This window comes from Lagenorhynchus albirostris, chromosome 7 (assembly GCF_949774975.1).
Source record: "Lagenorhynchus albirostris chromosome 7, mLagAlb1.1, whole genome shotgun sequence".
Classification (NCBI taxonomy): Eukaryota; Metazoa; Chordata; class Mammalia; order Artiodactyla; family Delphinidae; genus Lagenorhynchus; species Lagenorhynchus albirostris.
This window is the reverse complement of record NC_083101.1, coordinates 49,084,252-49,111,446: the sequence shown is the minus strand read 5'-3', so window position 1 is coordinate 49,111,446 and position 27,195 is coordinate 49,084,252. Positions and strand designations below refer to the sequence as shown.

At 37.8% G+C, this 27,195-nt stretch overlaps 1 protein-coding gene across 4 annotated transcripts in view; it reads left to right on the top strand.

Annotated features, from left to right (window-relative positions):
* Nucleotides 1-27,195, top strand: part of SMC5 (structural maintenance of chromosomes 5) — a 110,405-nt gene that overhangs the window by 53,239 nt on the left and 29,971 nt on the right. For all 4 annotated transcript variants that reach the window (XM_060154986.1, XM_060154987.1, XM_060154985.1 and 1 more), the window contains 3 exons: nt 11,093-11,348; nt 14,276-14,430; nt 18,987-19,100. In XM_060154986.1, the coding sequence (XP_060010969.1) occupies nt 11,093-11,348; nt 14,276-14,430; nt 18,987-19,100 (525 nt within the window). The remainder of the gene's footprint in view (nt 1-11,092; nt 11,349-14,275; nt 14,431-18,986; nt 19,101-27,195) is intronic.

The window sequence follows — 27,195 nt, the reverse complement described above, 5'->3', positions numbered from 1 at the left end:
TTTTGTGTATGGTGTTAGGGAGTGATCTAATCTCATACTTTTACATGTACCTGTCCAGTTTTCCCAGCACCACTTATTGAAGAGGCTGTCCTTTTTCCACTGTACATTCCTGCCACCTTTATCAAAGATAAGGTGTCCATATGTGCGTGGGTTTATCTCTGGGCTTTCTATCCTGTTCCATTGATCTGTCTTTCTGTTTTTGTGCCAGTACCATACTGTCTTGATTACTGTAGCTTTGTAGTATACTCTGAAGTCAGGGAGCCTGATTCCTCCAGCTCCTTTTTTGTTCTCAAGATTGCTTTGGCTATTCAGGGTCTTTTGTGTTTCCATACAAATTGCGAAATTTTTTGTTCTAGTTCTGTGAAAAATGCCAGTGGTAGTTTGATAGGGATTGCATTGAATCTATAGATTGCTTTGGGTAGTATAGTCATTTTCACAATGTTGATTCTTCCAATCCAAGAACATGGTATATCTCTCCATCTATTTGTATCATCTTTAATTTCTTTCATCAGTGTCTTATAATTTTCTGCATACAGGTCTTTTGTCTCCTTAGGTAGGTTTATTCCTAGATATTTTATTCTTTTTGTTGCAGTGGTAAATGGGAGTGTTTTCTTGATTTCACTTTCAGATTTTTCATCATTAGTGTATAGGAATGCCAGAGATTTCTGTGCATTAATTTTGTATCCTGCAACTTTACCAAATTCATTGATTAGCTCTAGTAGTTTTCTGGTAGCATCTTTAGGATTCTCTATGTATAGGATCATGTCATCTGCAAACAGTGACAGCTTTACTTCTTCTTTTCCGATTTGGATTCCTTTTATTTCTTTTTCTTCTCTGATTGCTGTGGCTAAAACTTCCAAAACTATGTTGAATAAGAGTGGTGAGAGTGGGCAACCTTGTCTTGTTCCTGATCTTAGTGGAAATGCTTTCAGTTTTTCACCATTGAGGATGATGTTTGCTGTGGGCTTGTCATATATGGCCTTTATTATGTTGAGGAAATTTCCCTCTGTGCCTACTTTCCACAGGGTTTTTATCATAAATGGGTGTTGAATTTTGTCGAAAGCTTTCTCTGCATCTATTGAGATGATCGTATGGTTTTTCTCCTTCAATTTGTTAATATGATGTATCACATTGATAGATTTGCGTATATTGAAGAATCCTTGCATTCCTGGAATAAACCCCACTTGATCATGGTGTATGATCCTTTCAATGTGCTGTTGGATTCTGTTTGCTAGTATTTTGTTGAGGATTTTTGCATCTATGTTCATCAGTGATATTGGCCTGTAGTTTTCTTTCTTTGTGATATCCTTGTCTGGTTTTGGTATCAAGGTGATGGTGGCCTCGTAGAAGGAATTTGGGAGTGTTCCTCCCTCTGCTATATTTTGGAAGAGTTTGAGAAGGATAGGTGTTAGCTCTTCCCTAAATGTTTGATAGAATTTGCCTGTGAAGCCATCTGGTCCTGGGCTTTTGTTTGTTGGCAGATTTTTAATCACAGTTTCAATTTCAGTGCTTGTGATTGGTCTGTTCATATTTTCTATTTCTTCCTGATTCAGTCTTGGCAGGTTGTGTATTTCTAAGAATTTGTCCATTTCTTCCAGATTGTCCATTTTATTGGCATAGAGTTGCTTGTAGAAATCTCTCATGATCTTTTTTATTTCTGCAGTGTCAGTTGTTACCTCTCCTTTTTCATTTCTAATTCTATTGATTTGGGTCTTCTCCCTTTTTTTTGTTGATGAGTCTGGCTAGTGGTTTATCTATTTTGTTTATCTTCTCAAAGAACCAGCTTTTAGTTTTATTGATCTTTGCTATTGTTTCCTTCATTTCTTTTTCATTTATTTCTGATCTGATTTTTATGATTTCTTTCCTCCTGCAAGCTTTGGGGTTTTTTTGTTCTTCTTTCTCTAATTGCTTGAGGTGCAAGGTTAGGTTGTTTATTCGAGATGTTTCCTGCTTCTTAAGGTGGGCTTGTATTGCTATAAACTTCCCCCTTAGAACTGCTTTTGCTGCATCCCATAGGTTTTGGGTCGTTGTGTCTACATTGTCATTTGTTTCTAGGTATTTTTTGATTTCCTCTTTGATTTCTTCAGTGATCACTTCATTATTAAGAAGTGTATTGTTTAGCCTCCATGTGTTTGTATTTTTTACAGATCTTTTCCTGTAATTGATATCTAGTCTCATGGCGTTGTGGTCAGAAAAGATACTTGATACAATTTCAATTTTCTTAAATTTACCAAGGCTTGATTTGTGACCCAAGATATGATCTATCCTGGAGAATGTTCCATGAGCACTTGAGAAAAATGTGTATTCTGTTGTTTTTGGATGGAGTGTCCTATAAATATCAATTAAGTCCATCTTGTTTAATGTATCATTTAAAGCTTGGGTTTCCTTATTTATTTTCATTTTGGATGATCTGTCCATGGGTGAAAGTGGGGTGTTTAAGTCCCCTACTATGAATGTGTTACTGTCGATATCCCCTTTTATGGCTGTTAGTATTTGCCTTATGTATTGAGGTGCTCCTATGTTGGGTGCATAAATATTTACAATTGTTATATCTTCTTCTTGGATCAATCCCTTGATCATTATGTAGTGTCCTTCCTTGTCTCTTTTAATAGTCCTTATTTTAAAGTCTATTTTGTCTTATATGAGAATTGCTACTCCAGCTTTCTTTTGATTTCCATTTGCATGGAATATCTTTTTCCATCCCCTTACTTTCAGTCTGTATGTGTCTCTAGGTCTGAAGTGGGTCTCTTGTAGACAGCATATATAAGGGTCTTGTTTTTGTATCCATTTAGCCAATCTGTGTCTTTTGGTGGGAGCATTTAGTCCATTTACATTTAAGGTAATTATCGATATGTATGTTCCTATTCCCATTTTCTAAATTGTTTTGGGTTCGTTATTATAGGTCTTTTCCTTCTCTTGTGTTTCTTGTCTAGAGAAGTTCCTTTAGCATTTGTTGTAAAGCTGGTTTGGTGGTGCTGAACTCTCTCAGCTTTTGCTTGTCTGTAAAGGTTTTAATTTCTCCATCAAATCTGAATGAGATCCTTGCTGGGTAGAGTAGTCTTGGCTGCAGGTTTTTCTCCTTCATCACTTTCAGTATGTCCTGCCACTCCCTTCTGGCTTGTAGGGTTTCTGCTGAGAGATCAGCTATTAACCTTATGGGGATTCCCTTATGTGTTATTTGTTGTTTTTCCCTTGCTGCTTTTAATATGTTTTCTTTGTATTTAATTTTTGACAGTTTGATTAATATGTGTCTTGGAGTATTTCTCCTTGTATTTATCCTGTATGGGACTCTCTGTGCTTCCTGGACTTGATTAACTATTTCCTTTCCCATATTAGGGAAGTTTTCAACTATAATCTCTTCAAATATTTTCTCAGTCCATTTCTTTTTCTCTTCTTCTTCTGGAACCCCTATAATTCGAATGTTGGTGCATTTAATGTTGTCCCAGAGGTCTCTGAGACTGTCCTCAGTTCTTTTTATTCTTTATTCTGCTCTGCAGTAGTTATTTCCACTATTTTATCTTCCAGGTCACTTATCCGTTCTTCTGCCTCAGTTATTCTGCTATTGATCCCATGTAGAGTACTTTTAATTTCATTTATTGTGTTGTTCATCGTTGCTTGTTTCATCTTTAGTTCTTCTAGATCCTTGTTAACTGTTTCTTGCATTTTGTCCATTCTGTTTCCAAGATTTCGGATCATCCTTACTATCATTATTCTGAATTCTTTTTCAGGTAGACTGCCTATTTCCTCTTCGTTAGGTCTGGTGCATTTTTATCTTGCTCCTTTATCTGCTGTGTGTTTTTCTGTCTTCTCATTTTGCTTACCTTACTGTGTTTGGGGTCTCCTTTTTGCAGACTGCAGGTTCGTAGTTCCTGCTGTTTTTGATGTCTGTCTCCAGTGGCTAAGGTTGGTTCAGTGGGTTGTGTAGGCTTCCTGGTGGAGGGGACTAGTGCCTGTGTTGTGGTGGATGAGGCTGGATCTTGCCTCTCTAGTGGGCAGATTCACGTCTGGTGGTGTGTTTTGGGGTGTCTGTGGCCTTATTATGATTTTAGGCAGCCTCTCTGCTAATGGGTGGGGTTGTGTTCCTGTTTTGCTAGTTGTTTGGCATAGGTTGTCCAGCACTGTGGCTTGCTGGTCGTTGAGTGAAGCTGGGTGCTGGTGTTAAGATGGAGGTCTCTGGGAGATTTTCGCCGTTTGATATTATGTGGAGCTGGGAGGTCTCTTGTTGACCAGTGTCCTGAAGTTGGCTTTCCTACCTCAGAGGCAGAGCCCTGACTCCTGGCTGGAGCACCAAGAGCCTTTCATCCACACGGCTCAGAATAAAAGGGAGAAAAAGTAGAGAGAATTAGTAGAAGTATGAGGAAAGAAAGAAGGAAAGGAGGGAAGGAAGGAAGGAAGAAGGAAAGAAAGAAAGAAGCAAAAAAGGAAAGGCAAGAAGGAAAGAAAGGAGGGAGGGAGGAAGGAAGGAAGGAGGGAAAGAAGGAAAAAATACAGAAAGAAAGAAGATACAGTAAAAATAAAATAAAGTATAATAAAGTTATTGAATTAAAAAATTCTTATTTAGAAAAAGAAAAGGGACGGATAGAACCTTAGGACAAATGTTGGAAACAAAGCTATACAGACAAAATCTTACACAGAAGCATACACATACAACCTCACTAAAAGAGGTAAAGGGGGAAAAATCATAAATCTTGCTGTCGGAGACCACCTCCTCAATTTGGGATGATTCGTTGTCTAAAGGAGGGAAGGAAGGAAGGAAGGAAAGAAAGAACGAAGGTAAAGTATAATAATATAATAATATATATAAAATATATATAATATAATAATATAATAATTATTAAAATTAAAATTAATTATTAAGAAAAAAATTAAAAAAAAAACATGGATGGATAGAACCTTAGGACAAATGGTAGAAGCAAGACTATACAGACAAGATCTCACACAGAAGCACACACATACACATTCACAAAAAGAGGAAAAGGGGAAAAAAAATAATAGATCTTGCTCCTAACGTCCACTTCCTTAATTTGGGATGATTCGTTGTCTATTCAGGTATTCCACAGATGCAGGGTATATCAAGTTGATTGTGGAGCTTTAATCCGCTGCTTCTGAGGCTGCTGGGAGAGATTTCCCTTTCTCTTCTTTGTTCTCACAGCTCACCGGGGCTCAGCTTTGGATTTGGCCCTGCCTCTGCGTGTAGGTCGCTGGAGGGCGTCTGTTTTTTGCTCAGACAGGACGGGGTTAAAGGAGCCGCTGATTCGGGGGCTCTGGCGCACTCAGGCCGGCGGGGAGGGAGGGGCACGGAGTGCGGGGCGGGCCTGCGGCGGCAAAGGCCAACGTGACTTTGCACCAGCCTGAGGCCCGCCGTGCGTTCTCCCGGGGAAGTTGTCCCTGGATCCCGGGAACCTGGCAGTGGCGGGCTGCACAGGCTCCGCGGAAGAGGGGTGTGGAGAGTGACCTGTGCTCGCACACAGGCCCCTTGGTGGCGGCAGCAGCAGCCTTAGCGTCTCCCGCCCGTCTCTGGGGTCCGCGCTTTTAGCCGTGGCTCGTGCCCGTCTCTGGAGTTCGCCCTTTTAGCCGCGGCTCACGCCCGTCTCTGGAGTTCCTTTAAGCAGCGTTTTTAAACCCCTTTCCTCACGCACCAGGAAACAAAGAGGGAAGAAAAAGTCTCTTGCCTCTTCGGCAGGTGCAGACTTTTCCCCGGACTCCCTCCCGGCTAGCCGTGGTGCACTAACCCCTTCTGGCTATGTTCAAGCCGCCAACCCCAGTCCACTCCCTGCGCTCCTTCGGAAACCGAAACCCGAGCCTCAGAGCCTCAGCTCGCAGCCCCGCCCGCCCCCGCGGGTGAGCAGACAAGCCTCTCGGGCTGGTGAGTGCCCGATCCTCTGTGCGGGAATCTCCCCGCTTTGCCCTCCGCACCCGTTGCTGTGCACTCCTCCGCGGCTTCGAAGCTCCCCCCTCGGCCTCCCGCAGTCTCCGCCCGTGAAGGGGCTTCCTAGTGTGTGGAAACTTTTCCAACTTCACAGCTCCCTCCCACTGGTGCAGGTGCCGTCCCTATTCTTTTGTCTCTATTTTTTCTTTTTTTTTTCTTTTGCCCTACCCAGGTACGTGGGGAGTTTCTTGCCTTTTGGGAGGTCTGAGGTCTTCTGCCAGCGTTCAGTAGGTGTTCTGTAGGAGTTGTTCCACGTGTAGATGTATTTCTGGTGTATCTGTGGGGAGGAAGGTGATCTCCGCGTCTTACTCTTCCGCCATCTTCAAGGTCCCCCCCCTTATTCTTTTAATGGTTTACTTGGGGTGTTTCTTTATAAGCAGTCATGTCATCTACAGATGGAGACAGCTTTATTTCTTCCGTTCTGATTTTTATGCCCTTTATTTCTTTTCTTGCCTATTGCACCGGCTAGAAGTTCCAGCACTGTGTTGAATAAGAATGGTTAGAGTGGACATCCTTGCCTTGTTCCTGGTCTTAGGAGGAAAGCATTCATTTTTTCACTATCGAGTATAATGTTAGCTGTAGGGTTTTTTATGGATCAGGAAGTTCAGGAAGTTCTCTATTCCTGTGTTTCTGAGAATATCATGAGTGAGTGTTGGATTTTGTCAGATGCTTTTTCTGCATATCTATTGATACGATCATGCACACGTTCATTTTTAGCTTGTGAAAATGATGGATTACATTGATTTTTGAATATCAAATCAACCTTGCATTTCTGAAATAAACCCTGCTTGGTTATGGTGTATAAATTTATAACTCCTTTTCCGTATTGTTGAATTCTGTTAGTGAACATTTAAAGGATTTTTGTGTCTATCTTCAGAAGCAATATTCTGTGGTTTTCTTTTCATACTTGCCTGCTTTTGATATCAAGATAATAACTAGCTTCTTAAAATGAACTGGGAAGTGTTCCCTCCTATTCTCGGTTTTGGAAGAGATTGTGTAGAATTTGTGTTAATTCTTCTTTATATATTCTGAATAATTCTCAAATAACACTATCATGGTCTGGAGATTTGTTTTTGGAGTTTTAAAATTATGGATTCAGTTTACTTAATAGTTACAGGGCAATTCAAATAATCTATTTCGTATTGGTTGAGTTGTGGTAATTAGTGGGGTTTTTTAGGAATTGGTCCATTTTGTCTAAATTGTTAAATTCATGTGTGCATAAATTCTCTTATTATCCTTTGGATGTCAGTAGGTTCTGTAGTGATACTGTTAACCCTGTTTCATTCCTGATGTTGGTAATTTGTGTCCACTTTGTCTTTTTTTTTTTTTTTTGGTAGGGTATGAGGGTGGGGATCATTCTTGCTAGAGGTGTGTTAATTTTATTGTTTTTTACAAAGAACTAGCTCTTTGTTTCATTGGCTTTTCTCTGTTATTTTTCTGATTTCATTAAAGTCATTCATATTTTTATTACTTCCTTTCTGCTGCTTGATGTGGGTTTGTTTTGCTCTTTTTCCAGGTTCTGCTCAGATTATTGATTTGAGACTTTTCCTCTTTTCTTGTGTGTATGCACTTAATGCTATAAGTTTTCCTCTCATCACTGCTTTACCTGTGTCCTGCAAATTCGGATACGTTGTATTTTTATCTTTGTTCACTTTGATTTTTTTTTCCACCTTTCTTGAGATCATAGTTTGTTTATCCATTCATCTGTTGATGGACATTTAGGTTGTTTCTGGTTTAGGGCTATTACCAAAGAATGCTGTGAGTATTCTTGTACAAGTTCTTATGTAATATAACATATGCTCTCATTTCTTTTGGATAATTTCCTAGAAGTGACTATCATAAGTGTACATATAACTTTTGAAGGAATTGCCAAACTGTTTTATTAGCAATTGATTATTGCTAATTGACCAAAATGATTATTAGCAATTTTTTGTAGCTGTAATTGATAAAAGTTGACTTGTGATTACTTAGAATTATTTTAATGATTCTTCACCATAAATAATTTGAGAAACACTGCTTGGAGTAGCCCTGGAGGGGTAGATTTAGGTAGGTACAAGAACTCTCCTTACATTGTATAAGATAAAGCAGAGTGAGTACAGATGGAGGTAGGTTGAAGGTTTTGAAAGGAGGAAAAGTACTCTGATCAGAGTACTCTGACTTTAACACTGCTGTTAATGAAATATGAGACAGGGTCATTAGCTGGGTGAGTAGAGAGCCTTTAGCAATATAAGATTGAGGAAGGAGGAAAAGATGTGAATTCATCTCAGAATGAGAACATACATTTATTAGAAAAATGTAGTAGGTTTTTCTGAGAGTTCTGAGTGCCTGTTTAAGTTTTGTGGCCATAAATTTGAAGTAAGACCTGTTTTCAAGAGTTTCTCCAATTAGTTTAGTTGTTTAGATACAGATAAATAGAAAATATTTATTTAGGTTTAATAAGGACTAAGCTTTTTCCTTGCTAATGTGAGATAGGAATGGTGGAGGGTCAAGAGGCTTTTGCAAGGGAGTGATTCTAGAGTTGTGGAACCTCAGCCAGTTAAGGAAAGGAATGAGGGGGATGGTGGATTGTGAAAAGATAGTAGGGTCAGTGGATTACAGGACCCTGTGCAGTCAAAGGATAGTTGCAGTAGGAAGACCATAGTAAGTAAAAATGTAAGGAAAGGAGATGGTGATCAAAGAGTAGGATTGTGGAAATAGTTTTCAGAGGTGGTATGATTTTTGGTGATCTACATGATCTAGTCAGAGATATAACTATAGATATAATTTAATATAACTGTAGGAGAAGGTGGCTGAGGTGGTGTTTAGGAAAAGACAGTTGAAGAAGTCAAGGAGCACAGAGGCCAAAGAGTTAGACTGATTTTCTGTATGTATGTTGGAGTTCCATTATGGCCAGCATAATGATGGAGAGAAAGACAGTGAGTCAGGTGCTAAAGGCATCAATGAATGAAGAGGGTGAGGAAAGACTTTGAGGGGGGTAGTTAACATAGCAAAGATAATGGGTGTTAAAGTCTGATCATATGATCTTCAAAGATCTGAAGTGGGGCTCAATTAACGGAGGAAGTAGTACAGTGGAGATTGATGAGGACACCCTCCCCACTTCTGAGTCCTGAAGTGCTCTGAAGAATTATGGGAGGAAAAGGTCACCATTTGAAAGGTCTCTAGGGAGAAGTATCTTCCAGAAATAGCCAAGTTTTAGCTAGAACAAGAAGAGAGAGCATTCAGAGAAATTGAAGATAGAGAGCAGTAATGGGGATGGTATCCTAGCGAACATGCATGATCCAGGAGGCTTGGACTTACTGTGCCTGAGCTAAACATGGTGTGATGGAATTAGTTAGTTATGGTAGTTTTTTGGATGAAGATGGCAAATGAGTTAAAGTTAGAACTCAGAAAATTTAGCTAGGACATGGGACCATCAAGCTGCTTTTCAGTTTTTCAGGTCAACGTCAGACAAAGACCTCTTGATATAAAATTTATTCAGCAGCCCAGTGATTTTTGGTAGCTTGGTGGTCTCTATTTTTCTGGGATTGTAGAGGTTATATTTGTTAAATTTCTTGTCCCTTTTTGATGGACTTGGACTTCCTCATGTGTTTGGTGATTCTTAATTCTCTGTCTCCCGTGGCATGCCAGTTTATTCTTCTAAAAGCCTTGGACTCCATGGGTTTCCTGGCTGAACACTGTGGCTTCTTGTCTGCTTCCTTCTTTTGGGCTCATTGAACATTGTTAATTTTCAGTCACACACACACAGTGTTAATTCTTTCAAACATAATATTTTATCTTTCACTTTTGCATGTTTGTTATAGGAGAGGAGATTTTGGCATGTATTCAGTTCATTATCTTGACACTGTCAAAGCTAAACTTTTAGAAAAGAAAATTGATTATAACCCAAATTTCCAACTGTAGGGAATGGGATAGAATGTGGTATATCTATATAAAAGAACATTATGCAGGTATTAAATTTTTGTTTTGCAAGGACATGGAGGTAATGAGAAACTGCTCTGGATAAATTTTTAGTGATGCCATTTGCTAAAACGTATATGCTCTATTGATGGATATAGGCTGGCATTAAAATGTAAATGTTTAAGGACCTTAAGATTTTAGGTGTTTTTTATTTGTTTTAAGTTTCTATATTTTTCATATTTTCTATATTGAATATGTCATAATATACATTTATAATGGGGAGGAAGAGGGAGTAAATTTGACTTGGAAAGAAAGGTAACTAATAAGCAAATTATATGATATGTTAACCTTATCTAATTTAACACAAAATTCTATTTTTGCAAAAAATACATTGGGTGTATGCATCTGTGTCTTGAAGAAAATCATAACTCTGTCTTAGGTAGACCATGTATGGTTTTGATAAAAATTCCACTGGTAAGTTGCATGATCTGGTTTTTTTTAATGACTTACCCTGAATATAAACATACAGATTGAGGATTAAAATCTCAAAATACTAATTTGGGGCTTCCCTGGTGGCGCAGTGGTTGAGAGTTCGCCTGCCGATGCAGGGGACGCGGGTTCGTGCCCCGGTCCGGGAAGATCCCACATGCCGCGGAGCGGCTGGGCCCGTGAGCCATGGCCGCTGAGCCTGCGCCTCCGGAGCCTGTGCTCTGCAACGGGAGAGGCCACAACAGTGAGAGGCCCGCGTACCGCAAAAAAAAAAAAAAAAAAAAAAAAAAAAAAAAAAAAAAAAATACTAATTTGAAGTGCTAGTAGAAAATAATTTAATGGAAAGAAAATAGTTTATTGTGGTTTTAAACTAGTAGGGTGACATAATCTTCACCATCATTTCTATTGCTGGTTTATTGAAAGTCTGTGGTATACCATGTGACTGTTTTCAGTTTTATGATATATAGTATGTGAAATCTTCCTATAAATATTTAGAAATCTGCTGATTGGCTTTATAAATATTACGTTTATTTAGCAAATATTTACTGAATGCTAACTATATGCTAACCACTGCCCTAGGTACTTGGAATGTATTGCTGAACAAATAAAGAGACAGGTGGTCTGGTAGGAGTAACAGTTTAATTCTAATAGGATACCTTTTAGTGAGAAAAAAACCCATGTTCTTAGGTTGTTTGCATTTTTAAAACTGTTTTACTAAAGCCTAATAAACCAGGAGAAAAAACAATCTCCAGTGCTAACCTGCTTTTGTTTTATTAGATTGAGGACCTTCAGCAGGCTTTAACAGTAAAACAAAATGAAGAGCATGATCGACAGAGGAGAATAAGTAATACCCGCAAAATGATAGAAGATTTGCAAAATGAACTGAAGACCACAGAAAACTGTGAGAACCTTCAACCCCAAATTGATGCCATTACAAATGATCTGAGACGAGTTCAAGATGAAAAGGCATTATGTGAAGGCGAGATAATTGATAAGCGTAGAGAGAGGGAAACTCTAGAGAAGGAGAAGAGGAGTAAGTTTTTTGTTTTGTTTTTTTTTAACATCTTTATTGGGGTATAATTGCTTTACAATGGTGTGTTAGTTTCTGCTTTATAACAAAATGAATCAGTCATACATAAACATATGTTCCCATACGTCTTCCCTCTTGCGTCTCCCTCCCTCCCACCCTCCCTATCCCACCCCTCCAGGCTGTCACAAAGCACCGAGCCAATATCCCTGTGCCATGCGGCTGCTTCCCACTAGCTATCTACCTTACTACGTTTGTTAGTGTGTATATGTCCATGACTCTCTCTCGCCCTGTCACAGCTCACCCTCCCCCCTCCCCATAACCTCAAGTCCGTTCTCTAGGAGGTCTGCATCTTTATTCCTGCCTTACCCCTAGGTTCTTCATGACATTTTTTTTTCTTAAATTCCATATATATGTGTTAGCATACGGTATTTGTCTTTTTCTTTCTGACTTACTTCACTCTGTATGACAGACTCTAGGTCTATCCACCTCATTACAAATAGCTCAATTTCGTTTCTTTTTATGGCTGAGTAATATTCCATTGTATATATGTGCCACATCTTCTTTATCCATTCATCCGATGATGGGCACTTAGGTTGTTTCCATCTCCGGGCTATTGTAAATAGAGCTGCAATGAACATTTTGGTACATGACTCTTTCTGAATTTTGGTTTTCTCAGGGTATATGCCCAGTAGTGGGATTGCTGGGTCATATGGTAGTTCTATTTGTAGTTTTTTAAGGAACCTCCATACTGTTCTCCATAGTGGCTGAACCAATTCACATTCCCACCAGCAGTGCAAGAGTGTTCCCTTTTCTCCACACCCTCTCCAGCATTTATTGTTTCTAGATTTTTTGATGATGGCCATTCTGACTGGTGTGAGATGATATCTCATTGTAGTTTTGATTTTCATTTCTCTAATGATTAATGATGTTGAGCATTCTTTCATGTGTTTGTTGGCAGTCTGTATATCTTCTTTGGAGAAATGTCTGTTTAGGTCTTCTGCCCATTTTTGGATTGGGTTGTTTGTTTTTTTGTTATTGAGCTGCATGAGCTGCTTGTAAATTTTGGAGATTAATCCTTTGTCGGTTGCTTCATTTGCAAATATTTTCTCCCATTCTGAGTTTTTTTAAACTTACAGTGAAGACATGTTTATAAAATGGAGATATGTCTCTGTTAATGGGCTTTCTTCTTCCCCTGATCATGTCTCTAAATGTTCATGTCTGCTTGTTGAGGAAGCTCAGTTCAGTTCTTCCATTTTAGTGTCTTAATTACCTATATCTATTGTGTAATGATTTGCCACAAGCAGACCGTTGTCTTATGTCAGATTTTGGCAGTTGATTTAATTCTCTAAAAATACTTTGCTTTATTTTCTTTACAGTCACTCACTTTTCTGTTTTTTCTCAGGTCAAATTTAAGCTCTTCATTCTAGCCTTCATAATCTTCCATTAGCTTTGCTCCTTGAAGCCTGTCCAATTTCATCTTTTTTTTTCTTTGCTATAGACCATGTGGCTAGATCTGTAGCATTAGTCAGTTAGAGGAGATCTTACATTCTGTCTGCTCAGTATATATGACTAAGGTCAGTTAGTAAAAAAATTTGTTTATATGTTTAGCAAAATGCTAGGTGTATGGTTTAAAAAAAGTAATAACACTAGACAAGAAGGGTGGCCCAGTGCCTTTCCAACTTCCAGACCCACTGTCAAGAGTAAGCACTCTTAACTATTTCAGTAACTTTTTCTAATAGTCTTTCATATATCTTAATCATATTTTTATTTTACCATGTCTTGGTTAATCAACTTTAGATATCATCTTTTAATATTTTGTTGCTTCAGATGTGGATTTCAACTCATGACACCTCCCCTACCTATTATTGTAATTCCCCAAATGGGATTATTATATTAATATTAGTAATCATTAACATTTATTGATGTTTATTACCAATAATATTCTTTTTTTTGTCATTTAATATTTGTTGATAATGCTTGAATGCACATTTATAAGCTAAAAATACTGATACTCCTAGCCTTTCTTTTTACTTTCCTCCCTTTAATTCTTTAATATGTACTCTGGTTTTTATAGTTTAAAGGCTGAAAACATACTTTATTGAGAACCATAATTAAGTTTTATATGGTCTGTTTATGGGTTGATTCTACTAGCTAGAAATATTAAGTATTATTTATATTATTACAACAAGAAAACTTGCTCACAGCAGAGCCAAGTAGTGCACTATGATCTAATTTCTGTTCATTGATAATTTTTTTTTAGGATTTTAATTTACCATTTGTTAGAAACACCATTTACTTTAGCATTTCCTTAAATTGGGAAAAAAATTATCAGGCATTCTCTTGAGTTCTGAGACCTTCCATCCTCCTCCCATCTAAACTGATTGTTCTCAAGGTCTCCTTACGGCTGTTACCTAGGACTTCTCTCACACCTTTTCTGTGTTGAATAAAAAGCTATTCCTGAATTCTGTGTCTTCATTTTTCTTAAATTACTCCCTTGTTTTGTAAGAGTACATCTTCACATAACCTGCTAAGAAGAGATATTTGGGAATTAATTTGAGTCTTTGCATCCCTGAAAAATCTTTACTTCATTATCCCCTTTTTTATTTTGGTGTTATAAAAATCTAGCTTGAAAATAATTTTTCTTTCAGAATCCTGAAGGCCTGTTGCCATTGTCTTTTGATAGGAAATCTAGTGTTTTCTCATTATTTTGTATGTGACCTATTTATTTTTGGTAGTTTAAAGATCATCTTTTATCCCAGGTGTTTAGAAACTTAAGAATGATTTGTCCAGGGTGGGTCTTTTTCACTGTGTTGGGTACTTGCTGAGTGGTGTTTATAACCTTTAGATCTAAGATACTCTTTTATGTTATTAATAGATTATTTCGCTAATTAAAGTTTTCAGAGGAATAATGCTTTATTTTCCAATTTTAGGTGTGGATGATCATATTGTGCGTTTTGACAACCTTATGAATCAAAAGGAAGATAAGCTGAGACAGAGATACCGTGATACATATGATGCTGTTTTATGGCTGAGAAATAACAGAGACAAATTTAAGCAAAGAGTCTGTGAACCCATAATGCTCACGGTAAGAAATTTGTTCATCTTAGTAGTATCTGTTATTTTTATTATTGTAATCATTGTAGGTTTTGTTGTTTTAAGAATTCTTAGTCTTGTTAACACCTTGCTTTTCCATTAGTAGACTTGTGGCATCTGGTATGCTGCTGAATCCATACATGAGCTTTTTAAAGATTCCTTGATAATAAACCTATGAACTTTTTCTTGATAGAAGTATGAAACTGGCAACTTATTGACCAAGAATCATGTGTAAACTTGGTTAGCTGGTTTCCTTCTGGCAATTGCTATTCTTCGGTTATAAGAGGCAATATATTAAATGCTGCCAAAGGGGTAGAAAACTGCTATAAATAAATACAGTTGATATGGAACACCTGACAGGATAGACAACAAAATCATCTGCTACAAAAATAAAGCATTCTGAGGATTCTGAGAATGAAACCAACAATTTATTGACCTTATAAACATTTGATAAGTCTTATTGATGATCATGAGTCACCAAGAATAGGGCAAGCTGTATTTAGTAAATCATTTAATGAAATGTGGGTGTGGATTTACTAGGAAAATTTCCATCTAAAGTATTTTAAATGGTAAGTTGGGCCATGAGAAGGAATGAAAAAGTAAAACCCACATTCTTTGCTAATGACATGTTTTATACACACACACACACACACACACACACACACACACCACTTAAAACTTCAAAATGATAAAAGGATTATTTTTGCTAGATGATTTTTTTTTTTGGAAAGAATTCACTGTAGATCCTTGTAGGATTCATGAAAAGTTCTATATTCTGTAACTCCTGTTTATATTATGCTTTATTCAAAGTCATTTCATATAGTTTGCATTATATTAGCAAAATTAGTGTGCATAATACTGTATTCTCTTCTTGCTCAGGTATGAATCATTAGAATATTTTTGCTCGATCAAGAAGGGAATACCTATTTTGGATGCAGACATTACTGTTTTGATTAATCCAGTAAGGATTGAAAGAAAACACAAGAAGAAATACTGTGACCCTTGGTATTATAAATTAGAATGCAAGTGTAATTTTCAACAGATTCTTATTAAAATGCCAACCTCAAAACAATACCTCTGGACTTTATTAGATTTGTCATCCTCTTGTCACTTGATTTCCTGATAGTAGCCTATCACCAAGTCAGATTACTAGCTGGCATATATTTACTTTTTAAATTACATTTGAGTCTGAGATAAAGGGAGATATTCTGTTATCTTACCCTTCCTGGAACAACCTTTTACTTTTACTACCACCTTCTTCCAACTGTATCCTGCCCATACACTTACCTAACCCTTCAAAATCTAGTTGAAATGAATTGTACCACCTCCATAGGCCTTTAAAATGTTGCCATAGGTCTCTATTTACTAATATAAAGGGACATTTATGATATGTTAATGACTTATAAAACAGATTACAGGATAGGGTATATAGAAAGATTTCATTTTTAAAAATTGTGAAACAGGAGTCTGCCATCAACCACCAGAACATCTTGGAAAGCTACACCTCCTATGTCTACCTGTCCATGTCTTACTACTTTGTAAAGATGTGGCTCTGAAGAACTTTGCCAGATATTTTCTTCACCAATCTCATGAGGAGAAGGAGCTCGCTAAGAAGCTGATGAAGGTTCAGAACCAACAAGGGGCCAAATCTTCCTTCAGGATATCAGGAAACCAGACAATGAATGCAATGGAGTGTGTATTACACTTGGAAAAAATTGTGAATCAGTCACTACTGGGAATGCACAAACTGACCAATGACAAAAATGACCCCTACTTGTGTGACTTCTCTGAGACTCATTACCTAAACGAGCAGGTGAAATTCATCAAAAAAATAGATGACTGTGTAACCAACTTATACAAGATATGGGCCCCAGAATCTGATATGGCAGAATGTCTCTGATAAATGCACCCTGGGGGAGAGTGATAATGAGAGCTAAGTCCTATGCTGGCTTATCCATAACTATAAAAAAAGAAGACTTCCTATGGTGATATTGGGATTACTTTACCCTTTCTGTAAGTTGTAGCAAACACCCACCTTATTTTTTTTTTCATTTGTACCATTCCTTACAACAAAGTACTGAGTTGGCCAAAAAGTTCCTTTGGGTTTTAAGTAAAAACACATTTTTCATTTTCACCAATAACATTATTGAACAACGTATTGACCCTTTTGTTCCACTACCTTTTATCATTTTTCAGGCGACTTCATAATTCTGTCTTCCCAAAACTTTCTTTTTGAGCAAAGAACTGTTCTAGGTGCCTTTTACAGTCTCCCAGGGAATTGAAAATTTTTCCATTAAGAGAATTTTGTAAAGACTGAAATAAATGGAAATCCAAAGGTGCAATGTCTGGTGAATATGGCAGATGAATCAGAACTTCCCAGACAAGCAATAAGCATTTTTGCCTGGTCATCAAAGAAACATGCCATCTTGCATTATCCTGATGGAAGATTATGCATTTTCTGTTGACTAACTCCGGACGCTTTTCGCCAAGTGCCGCTTTCAGTTGGTTGAATTCGGGGCAGTATTTGTTGGAATTAATCGTGTGGTTTTCCAGAAGGAGCTCATAATAGAGGACTCCCTTCCAATCCCACCATATACACAACATCACCTTCTTTGGATGAAGACCAGCCTTTCGTGTGGTTGGTGGTGGTTCATTTCACTTGCCCCACAGTCTCTCCTGTTCCACATTATTGTACAGTATCCACTTTTCATGGCCCATCACAATTTTTTTAAAAAGAGAACGTTTTCATCACGTTTAAGTAGAGAATCACATGCAGAAATACGGTCAAGAAGGTTTTTTTCACTTAACTTATGTGGAACCCAAACATCAAAGCGATGAACATAACCAAGCTGATGCAAATGATTTTCAACACTTGATTTGGATACTACGAGTATGTCGGCTATCTCCTGCTTGGTATAAAGTCAGTTGTTCTCGATTAATGTCTCGATTTGATAGCTGTCAACTTCAACTGGTCTACCCGACTGTGGAGCATTGTCCAGCGAGAAATCTCCAGCACGAAACTTCGCACACCACTTTTGACACATTCAGTCAGTCATAGCACCTTCTCCATATGCTGCACAAATCTTTTTTTTTGCATTTCAGTTGCGTTTTTACCTTTCTTAAAATAATAAAGAATAATATGCTGAAAATGTTGCTTTTTTCTTCCATCTTCAATATTAAAATGGCTACACAAAAATTCACCAATTTTGATTTTTTTTTTAAATACACGCTGATATGACAGCTGTCACAATATAGTCTAACAAAGTTGTTTTGAATGAAGTTAAAGACAACTAAGCACTAGAGCCATCTTTTGGAAAAACCAAATGAACCTTCTGGCCAACCCAATAACTTGGTACCAAAAAAATTGTGAAACAGGGGCTTCCCTGGTGGCGCAGTGGTTGAGAGTCTGCCTGCCGATGCAGGGGACACGGGTTCGTGCCCCAGTCCGGGAGGATCCCACATGCCGTGGAGTGGCTGGGCCCGTGAGCCATGGCCGCTGAGCCTGCACGTCGGGAGCCTGTGCTCTGCAACGGGAGAGGCCACAACAGTGAGAGGCCCGCGTAACGCAGAAAAAAAAAGTGAAACAGTAGACATCTAATGTTTGTAGTGTTTATGTCTGGGTGATGGTATTTTATATGGCTTTGATTTTTTCATTTGTTTGCTTGTTTTTTAGTTTTCCCATCTTTCTATACTGATCAATATTCTGTAATTTAAAATAATACCAACATTTATGTGACAAGCAGTCTACTAATTTTTTTTGTTGTATTATTTCTTTTAATCCACATTTAGTCCCTTGAGATATAGACTGTTTTACTCTACCCATTTTAGGATGAAGTAACTAAAGCTTTCAGAGATTTAGGTGGTACTTGATTAAGGTCATACATAGGAATGGAAGTGACATCTGTCTGATCCCAGAGCCCTAGATCTTGAACTATCTTAGTATCTTCCATAGCACTGAGCCTCAAGTGCAAAAATGTCTAACTAGTTAGTATTTTTTGAGTAAGTAATTAAGTTTATGCTCTAGTAGTACAAACCCAGGGTTTCTCTTGAAAGCACCAATAGTTATAATTAATCCATAGCAAGTTTTTTCATTAGTTTCATAAAGTTTTATTTAGGCCTTTGTATTTTTATACTAATTAGTTTTTGCCATGGATAGCATGAATTCCTCTTAAAGATTAAGAAGAAAAATATTAAAAGTTTGGGGACAGATGAGAAATGTTTATACTCAGGTTACAATCTAACCCTATTTCAAATGTTTTCAGTGAGTTGGCCAGAAGGGAACTTTTTATTTCTTAGATGGTATCAAAATCAATATGCATTAGGTGCTGTTAAAGTCTTGGCTTTTGTTTTACTATGTCTTGGACAGTAAATTAAATAGATGTTTAAAAATGTTGACTCTTCAATACCAAACTGTTCTTTTTTGGTCTACTTTTTTCTCGAGGATTTATTTAACCTAATTAAATAAATCTAAGTTAAGTATAATTATGTTCTAGTAGTCAGTTTGGGTTTCATGAAAATCAACTTTTATTTTCTTTTTGTTTTGTTTAGATCAATATGAAAGATAACAAAAATGCCAAATATATTGAAAATCATATTCCATCAAATGACTTGAGAGCTTTTGTGTTTGAAAGTCAAGAAGATATGGAGGTTTTCCTCAAAGAGGCAAGTACTGTAATATTTTAATTCACTTCACACTTAGCTTCCAGTGCTTGAGTTTTCAACCTCAACCTAGAGCAAAAAATGATAATGACCTATTTTACCATCAGTAACTCTTGTGTAAAATTATTCAAATTTGCTAATTTCTTTTGTCTATACCACTGAGGATTGAATTAGTTTTATAAGAGGAACAACAGCCCATAATTCCATCTTTAACATTTTTTGAAATTACCATTGGGAATTAATATGAAGAGTAATTCTGTCACATTGTTTTAAGAGAAACATCATAATGATGAGACTTTGGTCTTGGACATCCTTTTAGGAAATGTATTGGAATGAACTCCGTTTTTCTTTGGAGGGGAATATAATGTTGTTGCTCATTATAAATAAAAAACTTTAAAAAGAATGAGAATTCTGTATCTGACTAGAAAAACACTACTGACCAAGAATATAAGCCACTGGAAGACATCATGGCTTAGTTAAGAGTATAGACTCTACAGATAGGCTACCAGGCTTTGAATTCCGACTTTACTGCTGATTTCAGCAAGTTGACTAAATGTTCTGTGTCTTAATTTCTTCACTATAAAGTGGAGATAATATCTACTTCAAAAGGTGGTTGTGATGATTAAATAATTTATTAAATGAAAAAGTTTAGAACAGTTTGTTGGGTACTATTGTTTTTATTATATATTGTTATATATCTGTATAATACATATTGTTAGCTATGTATGTTACTATCCTTGCCAGTAAGATTTCTTTTTCCTTTTGCAATATGCTGTCTACTTTTTAAAAAGCCCTGGAAAGATGAGGTTTAGATTTTGTTTTGTTTAAACTTTTTCTAGTAAGTCTAAGTGAGGACAGGACCATGAATCGGCTTAAGTAGTCCTCTATTTTTCTGGTACACAAGTGATTGGAAAGAATCTTCACTTTCTTTGGCTTTTACGTATTGCCCTCCTTCTGGTTTGGAGTTGACAGGGAATGTGAATAAAAGATGACTGGATAAAAAAGTTGAATCTACAGAGTTATAAAATGGTCTCCAAAAAATTAAGCATTTGTGTTATTTAGAACTATTTAAGCCTAAACAGTGAGTTCTTGAACTGATGTCACTGAAAAAGTAGGTTACTTGGATTACAAGTCTGTGAGACATGACACAGTGTGAAGGGTCTGTCTGGAGTCAGGTGTAATTAGATGATTTCTATTTTGCAAATGGCCAGCTTAGCCTACACTGAGTAACTGGATTTGCCTCAAAAACTCATGCTTCTTCCCCTGTGCTAAGAATTTGAACCATATATTAATAATATGTCAGGTTCCTGGAAATTTGACCTTTTTTTTTTTCTCCTTGTACTGTGACAACTTTCCATAGGGGCTCATCATTAGGACTAGAACTTCCTCTTACATGTATCACTTTTTGTATGTATATTTTAAATTTTGAAATATATTGTATATAACCTCCTCCTGTAATTATATCTACTAGAGTACCATTTCCCATCCTTCAGTAACTTACAAACCTTCTTCATGGTGTTTGCCATTTCTGCATACTACCGTGTACTACCATCACAATTTTTTGCCATATCTGGGTACTAACTATATTATTATTTAAAATTTTTCTTTAAATCACTTCTTGTTACTGAAATGAAATATTCTGAAAGGAAGTATAATGTCATTACCAAATTAGAAAAACAAATAATTTACATTACAGTAAAGACAGTAAAGGCAGTGTTAGTAAATCCTAGATCTGTACTGTTGCTTCTCGAAAGCAGATGATATTATTTTTTTAAAAGGAGGTAATAAGGAGTTAAAGACATGATGACACTGTATGTAACTTACTCATTGGTATGATTAGAAATATTGAAAGGGAATTGAAAAGGAAATTACTTTCTCATTGTATAATTCAATTTTATTTAGTGTAGCCACTAAAACAATAGATTTTTAAAACTTAAATGAATTCTGCATACTAGTATCATTGATACATTGACTCATGGCCAATATTGTTTCATTATACCTCCACTCTATTTTTTTTAGTAACTTATTTTGATATAACTTCAAACCTATAGAAAAGTTGCAAGTCATACATATGCTCCTATATACCTTTTACCCAGATTTACAATAATTATTCACATTTTGCCCTATTTGCTTTATTGATTTTTTTGTTTTTTTAATTTTCAATTTATATTGGAGTATAGTTGATTAACAGTGTTGTGTTAGTTTCAGGTATGCTGCAAAAGTGATTCGGTTATGCACATACATGTATCTATTCTTTTTCAAATTCTTTTCCCATTTAGGTTATCACAGAGTATTGAGTAGAGTTCCCTGGGCTATACAGTAGGTCCTTGTTGGTTGTGTATTTTAAATATAGCAGTGTGTACATGTCAATCCCAAACTGCTAATCTATCCCTCCCCCCCCACCCTTCCCCCTTGGTAACCATAAATTCGTTCTCTAAGTCTGTAAGTCTGTTTCTGTTTTGTAAATAAGTTCATATGTATCAATTTTTTTTAGATTCCACATAAAGCCATATCATATGATATTTGTCTTTCTCTGTCTGACTGACTTCACTTAGTATGATAATCTCCAGGTCCATCCATGTTGCTGCAAATGGCATTATTTCATTCTTTTTAATGGCTGAGTAATATTCCATTGTATATATGTACCACATCTTCTTTATCCATTCATCTGTTGATGGACATTTAGGTTGCTTCCATGTCTTGGCTATTGTAAGTAGTGCTGCAGTGAACATTGGGGTGCATGTATCCTTTCGAACCATGGTTTCCTCTGGATATATGCCCAGGAGTGGGATTGCTGAATCATATGATAGCTCTAATTTTAGTTTCTTAAGGAACCTCCGTACTGTTCTCCATAGTGGCTGTACCAATTTACATTCCCACCAACAGTGCAAAAGGGTTCCCTTTTTTCCACACCCTCTCCAGCATTTATTGTTTGTTGACTTTCTGATGATGGGCATACTGACTGGTGTGAGGTGATGTTTCTTTTTTTAAAATATATGTATTTGTTTATTTATTTATTTTTGGCTGCATTGGGTCTTTGTTGCTGCGTGTGGGCTTTTCTCTAGTTGGGGCAAGCGGGGGCTACTCTTCGTTGCGGTGCACAGGCTTCTCGTTGCGATGGCTTCTCTTGTTGTGGAGCATGGGCTCTAGGCACGCAGGCTTCAGTACTTACGGCATGTGGGCTCAGTAGTTGTGTCTCGTGGGCTCTAGAGTGCAGGCTCAGTAGTTGTGGCACATGGGCTTAGTTGCTCCACAGCATGTGGGATCTTCCTGCACCAGGGCTTGAACCCAGGTTCCCTGCATTGGCAGGCGGATTCTTAACCACTGTGGCACCAGGGATGTCCTTTTTTTTTTTTTTTTTTTTTGAGGTGATAGTCCATTTTAGTTTCTAAATGCAAGTCTTCTTTGGAGAAATGTCTGTTTAGGTCTTCTGCCCATTTTTTGATTGGGTTGTTTGTTTTTTTGATATTGAGCCGCATGAGCTGTTTGTAAATTTTGGAAATTAATCCCTTGTTAATCTCTTTGTTTGCAAATATTTTCTCCCATTCTGTGGGTTATCTTTTCATTTTGTTTATGGTTTCGTTTACTGTGCAAAAGCTTTTGGGTTTGATTAGGTCCCATGCTTATTTTTGTTTTTATTTCCATTACTCTAGGAGACAGCTTGAAAAAGATATTGCTGCGATTTATATCAAAGAGTGATCTGCCTATATTTTCCTCTAAGAGTTTTATAGTATCTGGTCTTATATTTAGGTCTTTAATCCATTTTGAGTTTATTTATATGTATCTTGTTAAAGAATGTTCTAATTTCATTTTTTCATGTGTAGCTGTCCAGTTTTCCCAGCACCATTTATTGAAGAGACTGTCTTTTCTCCATTGTATAGTCTTGCCTCCTTTGTTGTAGATTCATTGACCATATGTGTGTCAGTTTATTTTTGGGCTTTCTATCCTGTTCCATTGATCTGTATTTCTGTTTTTGTGCCAGTACCATACTGTTTTGATGACTGTAGCTTCTTATTGCCATTTTGTTAATTGTTTTGGATTTGTTTTTGTAGGTGTTTTTTCTTCCCTTCCTCTTTTTTCTCTTGTGATTTGATGACTAACTGTAGTGTTGTGTTTGGATTCCTTATTCTTTTCTGCATGTGTATCTATTGTAGATTTTCAGTGTGCAGTTACCATGAGGTTTTGATATAGCATTCTATATATAAACAAGATTGTTTTCAGTTGCTGATCTTTTAATTTAAAATGCATTTCCAATATCCTGCCTTTGTGCTCTCCTCATAATGGCTGGTTTTTTGGGTTTTTTTTTTTTTGCGGTACGCGGGCCTCTCACTGTCGTGGCCTCTCCCGTCGCGGAGCACAGGCTCCGGACGCACAGGCTCAGCGGCCACGGCTCACGGGCCCAGCCACTCCGCGGCATGTGGGATCTTCCCGGACCAGGGCATGAACCCATGCCCCCTGCATCGGCAGGCGGACTCTCAACCACTGCACCACCAGGGAAGCCCATAATTGCTGGTTTTGATATCACATTTGTTTAGCAGATGATTTCCTACCTTTACTGTATGTTTGCCTTTACCAGTGAGCTTTTCCATTCATAATTTTCTTGTTTCTAGTTGTGGCCTTTTCTTTTCCACCTAGAGAAGTTCCTTTAGCATTTGTTGCAAAGCTGGTCTGGTGGTGCTGAATTCTCTTAGCTTTTTCTTGTCTGGAAAGCTTTTGATTTCTCCGTCAAATCTGAATGAGAGCCTTGCTGGGTAGAGTATCCTTGGTTGTAGGTTCTTCCTTTTCATCACTGCCTTCTGGCCTGCAGAGTTTCTGCTGAGAAGTTAGCTGATAACCTTATGGGAGTTCCCTTGTACATTATTTGTTACTTTTCCCTTACTGCTTTTAATATTTTTTGTCTTTAATTTTTGTCATTTTGATACCATGTATCTTGGCATGTTCCTTCTTGGGTTTATCCTGCCTGGGACTCTGCTTCCTCTGTGCTTCCTGGACTTGGGTGACTGTTTCCTTTCACATATCAGGGAAGTTTTCAGCCATTATCTCTTGTAATATTTTCTCAGGTCCTTTCCATCTCTCTTCTCCTTCTGGGACCCCTATAATGTGACTGTTGGTGTGTTTAATGTTGCCCCAGAGGTCTCGTAGACTGTCCTCATTTCTTTTCATTCTTTTTTCTTTATTCTGTTCCACAGCAGTGATTTCCACCATTCTGTCTTCCAGCTCACTTACCAGTTCTGCCGCAGTTACTCTGCTATTGATTCCTTCTAGTGTATTTTTCATTTCAGTTATTGTATTGTTCATCTGTTTGTTGTTTAGTTCTTCTAGGTCTTTGTTAAACATTTCTTGTGTCTTCTTGATCTGTGCCTCCATTCTTTTTCCAAGATCTTGGGTCATCTTTATTGTCATTATTCTGAATTCTTTTTCAGGTAGATTGCCTATCTCTACTTTACTTAGTTGTTCTTCTGGGGTTTTATCTTGTTCCTTCATCTGGAACATATTCCTCTGCTGTCTCATTTTGCCTAACTTTCTGTGATTACAGTTTCCATTCTGCAGGCTGCAGGCTTATAGTTCTTCTTGTTTCTGCCGTCTGCCCCCTGGGGGATGAGGCTGTCTAAGAGGCTTGTGCAGGCTTCCTGGTGGGAGGGACTGGTACCTGCCCACTGGTGGGTAGAGCTGGCTCTTGCCCCTCTGGTGGGCAGGGCTGTGTCAAGGGGTGTGTTTATCAGGCAGCTGTTTACTCAGGAAGGCTTTAGGCAGCTGGTCTGCTGATTGATGGGGCTGTGTTCGCACCCTGTTGTTTGTTTGGCCTGAGGCATCCCAGCACTGGAGCCTACAGGCTGTTGGGTGGAGCCAGGTCTTGATGAGAAAATGGCAGCCTCCAAGAGGGCTCATGCCAGTGAGTACTCCCCAGAACTACCATCACCAGTGTCCTCGTCTGCACAGTGAGCCACAGACACCCCCCCCAACCTCTGCAGGAGACCCTCCAATACTAGCAGGTAAGTTTCTTATGAGGTCATCTCTTTTTTACCTGGGTCCTGGGGCACGCAAGGCCCTGTGTGTGCCCTCCAAAAATGGAGTTTGTTTCCCCCAGTGCTGTGGAATTCCTGCAATCAAATCCCGCTGGCCTTCAAAGCCACATTCTCTGGGGGCTCCTCCTCCTGTTGCCAGACCCCCAGGCTGGGGAGCCTGACGTGGGGCTCAGAACTTTCACTCCTGTGGGAGAACTTCTGTAGTATAATTATTTTCCAGTTTGTGGGTCGCCCACCCAGCATGTATGGGATTTGATTTTATCACCATTGCACTGCTCCTACCATCTCGTTGTGGCTTCTTCTTTGTCTTTGCATACAGGGTATCTTTTTAGGTAGGTTCCAGCATTTTTTTGTCAGAGGTAGTTCAGCAGTTAGTTGTGATTTTGGTGTTTCCGTAAGAGGGGGTGAGCTCACATCCTTCTACTCCATCTTGTCTTCTCCTGCTTTATTATTTCTCCATAGCAAAGTACAGATGGTTTTGCTATAAGCAATATATAATTCCTAAAAATTACTGTACTGCAGAATTGTATAATAAAAACCCACAGGGGCTATGGTGTGGAGGGGGGGAAGCACAGCTTTACATATGTTAAATTATTAAGAAATATGCAGATACAATAAATGTGCTTTTTCTTTTTTATTTGTTTATTGAAGTATGGTTGACTTATAAGTTTCAGGTGTACAGCATAGTAATTTGATGTTTTATGGATTACACAATGTACAAAATTAGTATGAAATATTGACTATATTCCCTGTACTGTATGTTACAACCCTGTGCCTTATTGAAAGACCTGAAGTTGGCTTGTGGAAGTAGGCATTGGAAGGGTTCCGTATGTGAATTATGTAGTAGGTAAAATAATTATAAAGCACTTACCTGAAATTGGATGGAAAGTTGTAACACCAGATGTGGTTGAGGGGTGGCTCATAATATGTAGTGAACTCAGGCAGCTGGTAGATGTTTGAGAGGGATGTGTGTGTGTCTGTGTATTTGTGCACAAATTACGTCTATTCCTACACAGCTCCATTCAGTTGGGTGCAATTTTTTGCATTCACCTAGAGAAAAGCTTATATTTGTTATGGATATAATTGTACCTAAGCAAATGTGAGAATCACATAATGTTTAAGTTGTCCCCTAATATATAAATTGCTTGGAATAAATTTGTCCTCAAAACAAGCATTACAGTAAAACTATTTTTCTGTTTGTAATTATGTGTGAGGAATAAATTTGTCCTCAAAACAAGCATTACAGTAAAACTATTTTTCTGTTTGTAATTATGTGTGAGGAAATACTTTGAGCCTTTAAAAATATCCTGTTGCTCATGTAACTGCCCAGTAGGTTTAAGAACCATTAATGATTCTCATCATTCTTTCTATATTTATTAGTTGGTATTCTATAAGGAAGAGCTCTTCTCCATTTATTTAGTCATTATATCATATAAAACTCATAGAATTTTGTTTTATGGATTTTAATCCATTACTATCATTATTTATTTTAATGTTCAAATTGTCCCACGTTTGGCCAGTGAGACCTTCAGCTTGACCGCTGTATGTTATTTTACCAACATTTTTTTTTTTTTTTTTTTTTTTTTTTTGCGGTACACGGGCCTCTCACTGTTGTGGCCTCTCCCATTGCAGAGCACAGGCTCCGGACACACAGGCTCAGCGGCCATGGCTCATGGGCCTAGCCGCTCTGCTGCATGTGGGATCTTCCCGGACCGGGGCACGAACCCGTGTTCCCTGCATCAGAAGGCAGACTCAACCACTGCGCCACCAGGGGAGCCCTTACCAACATATTTTGAGCAGTACTTACTTTTGGGGAGAGCAAGGTGTTCACTTATACCTTTACCTTGCTGTGTCTGGGCCTTACAATCAGCCTTTTCCCCAAAGAACCCTAGTTTTTAGAAACCAAGATCTGTGTGTTAGATGTGTGCATTGCTGCTAGTGTCTCATTGCTTCTTAGCCCTTGCATGCAAACCCTTACTTCTATATTTATCTGGAGAACAAGAGTGCATAAGGGCACCATGAATTCACACTGATGCTTCCAATTAACAGTCAAACACAACAGGGTACCTTCT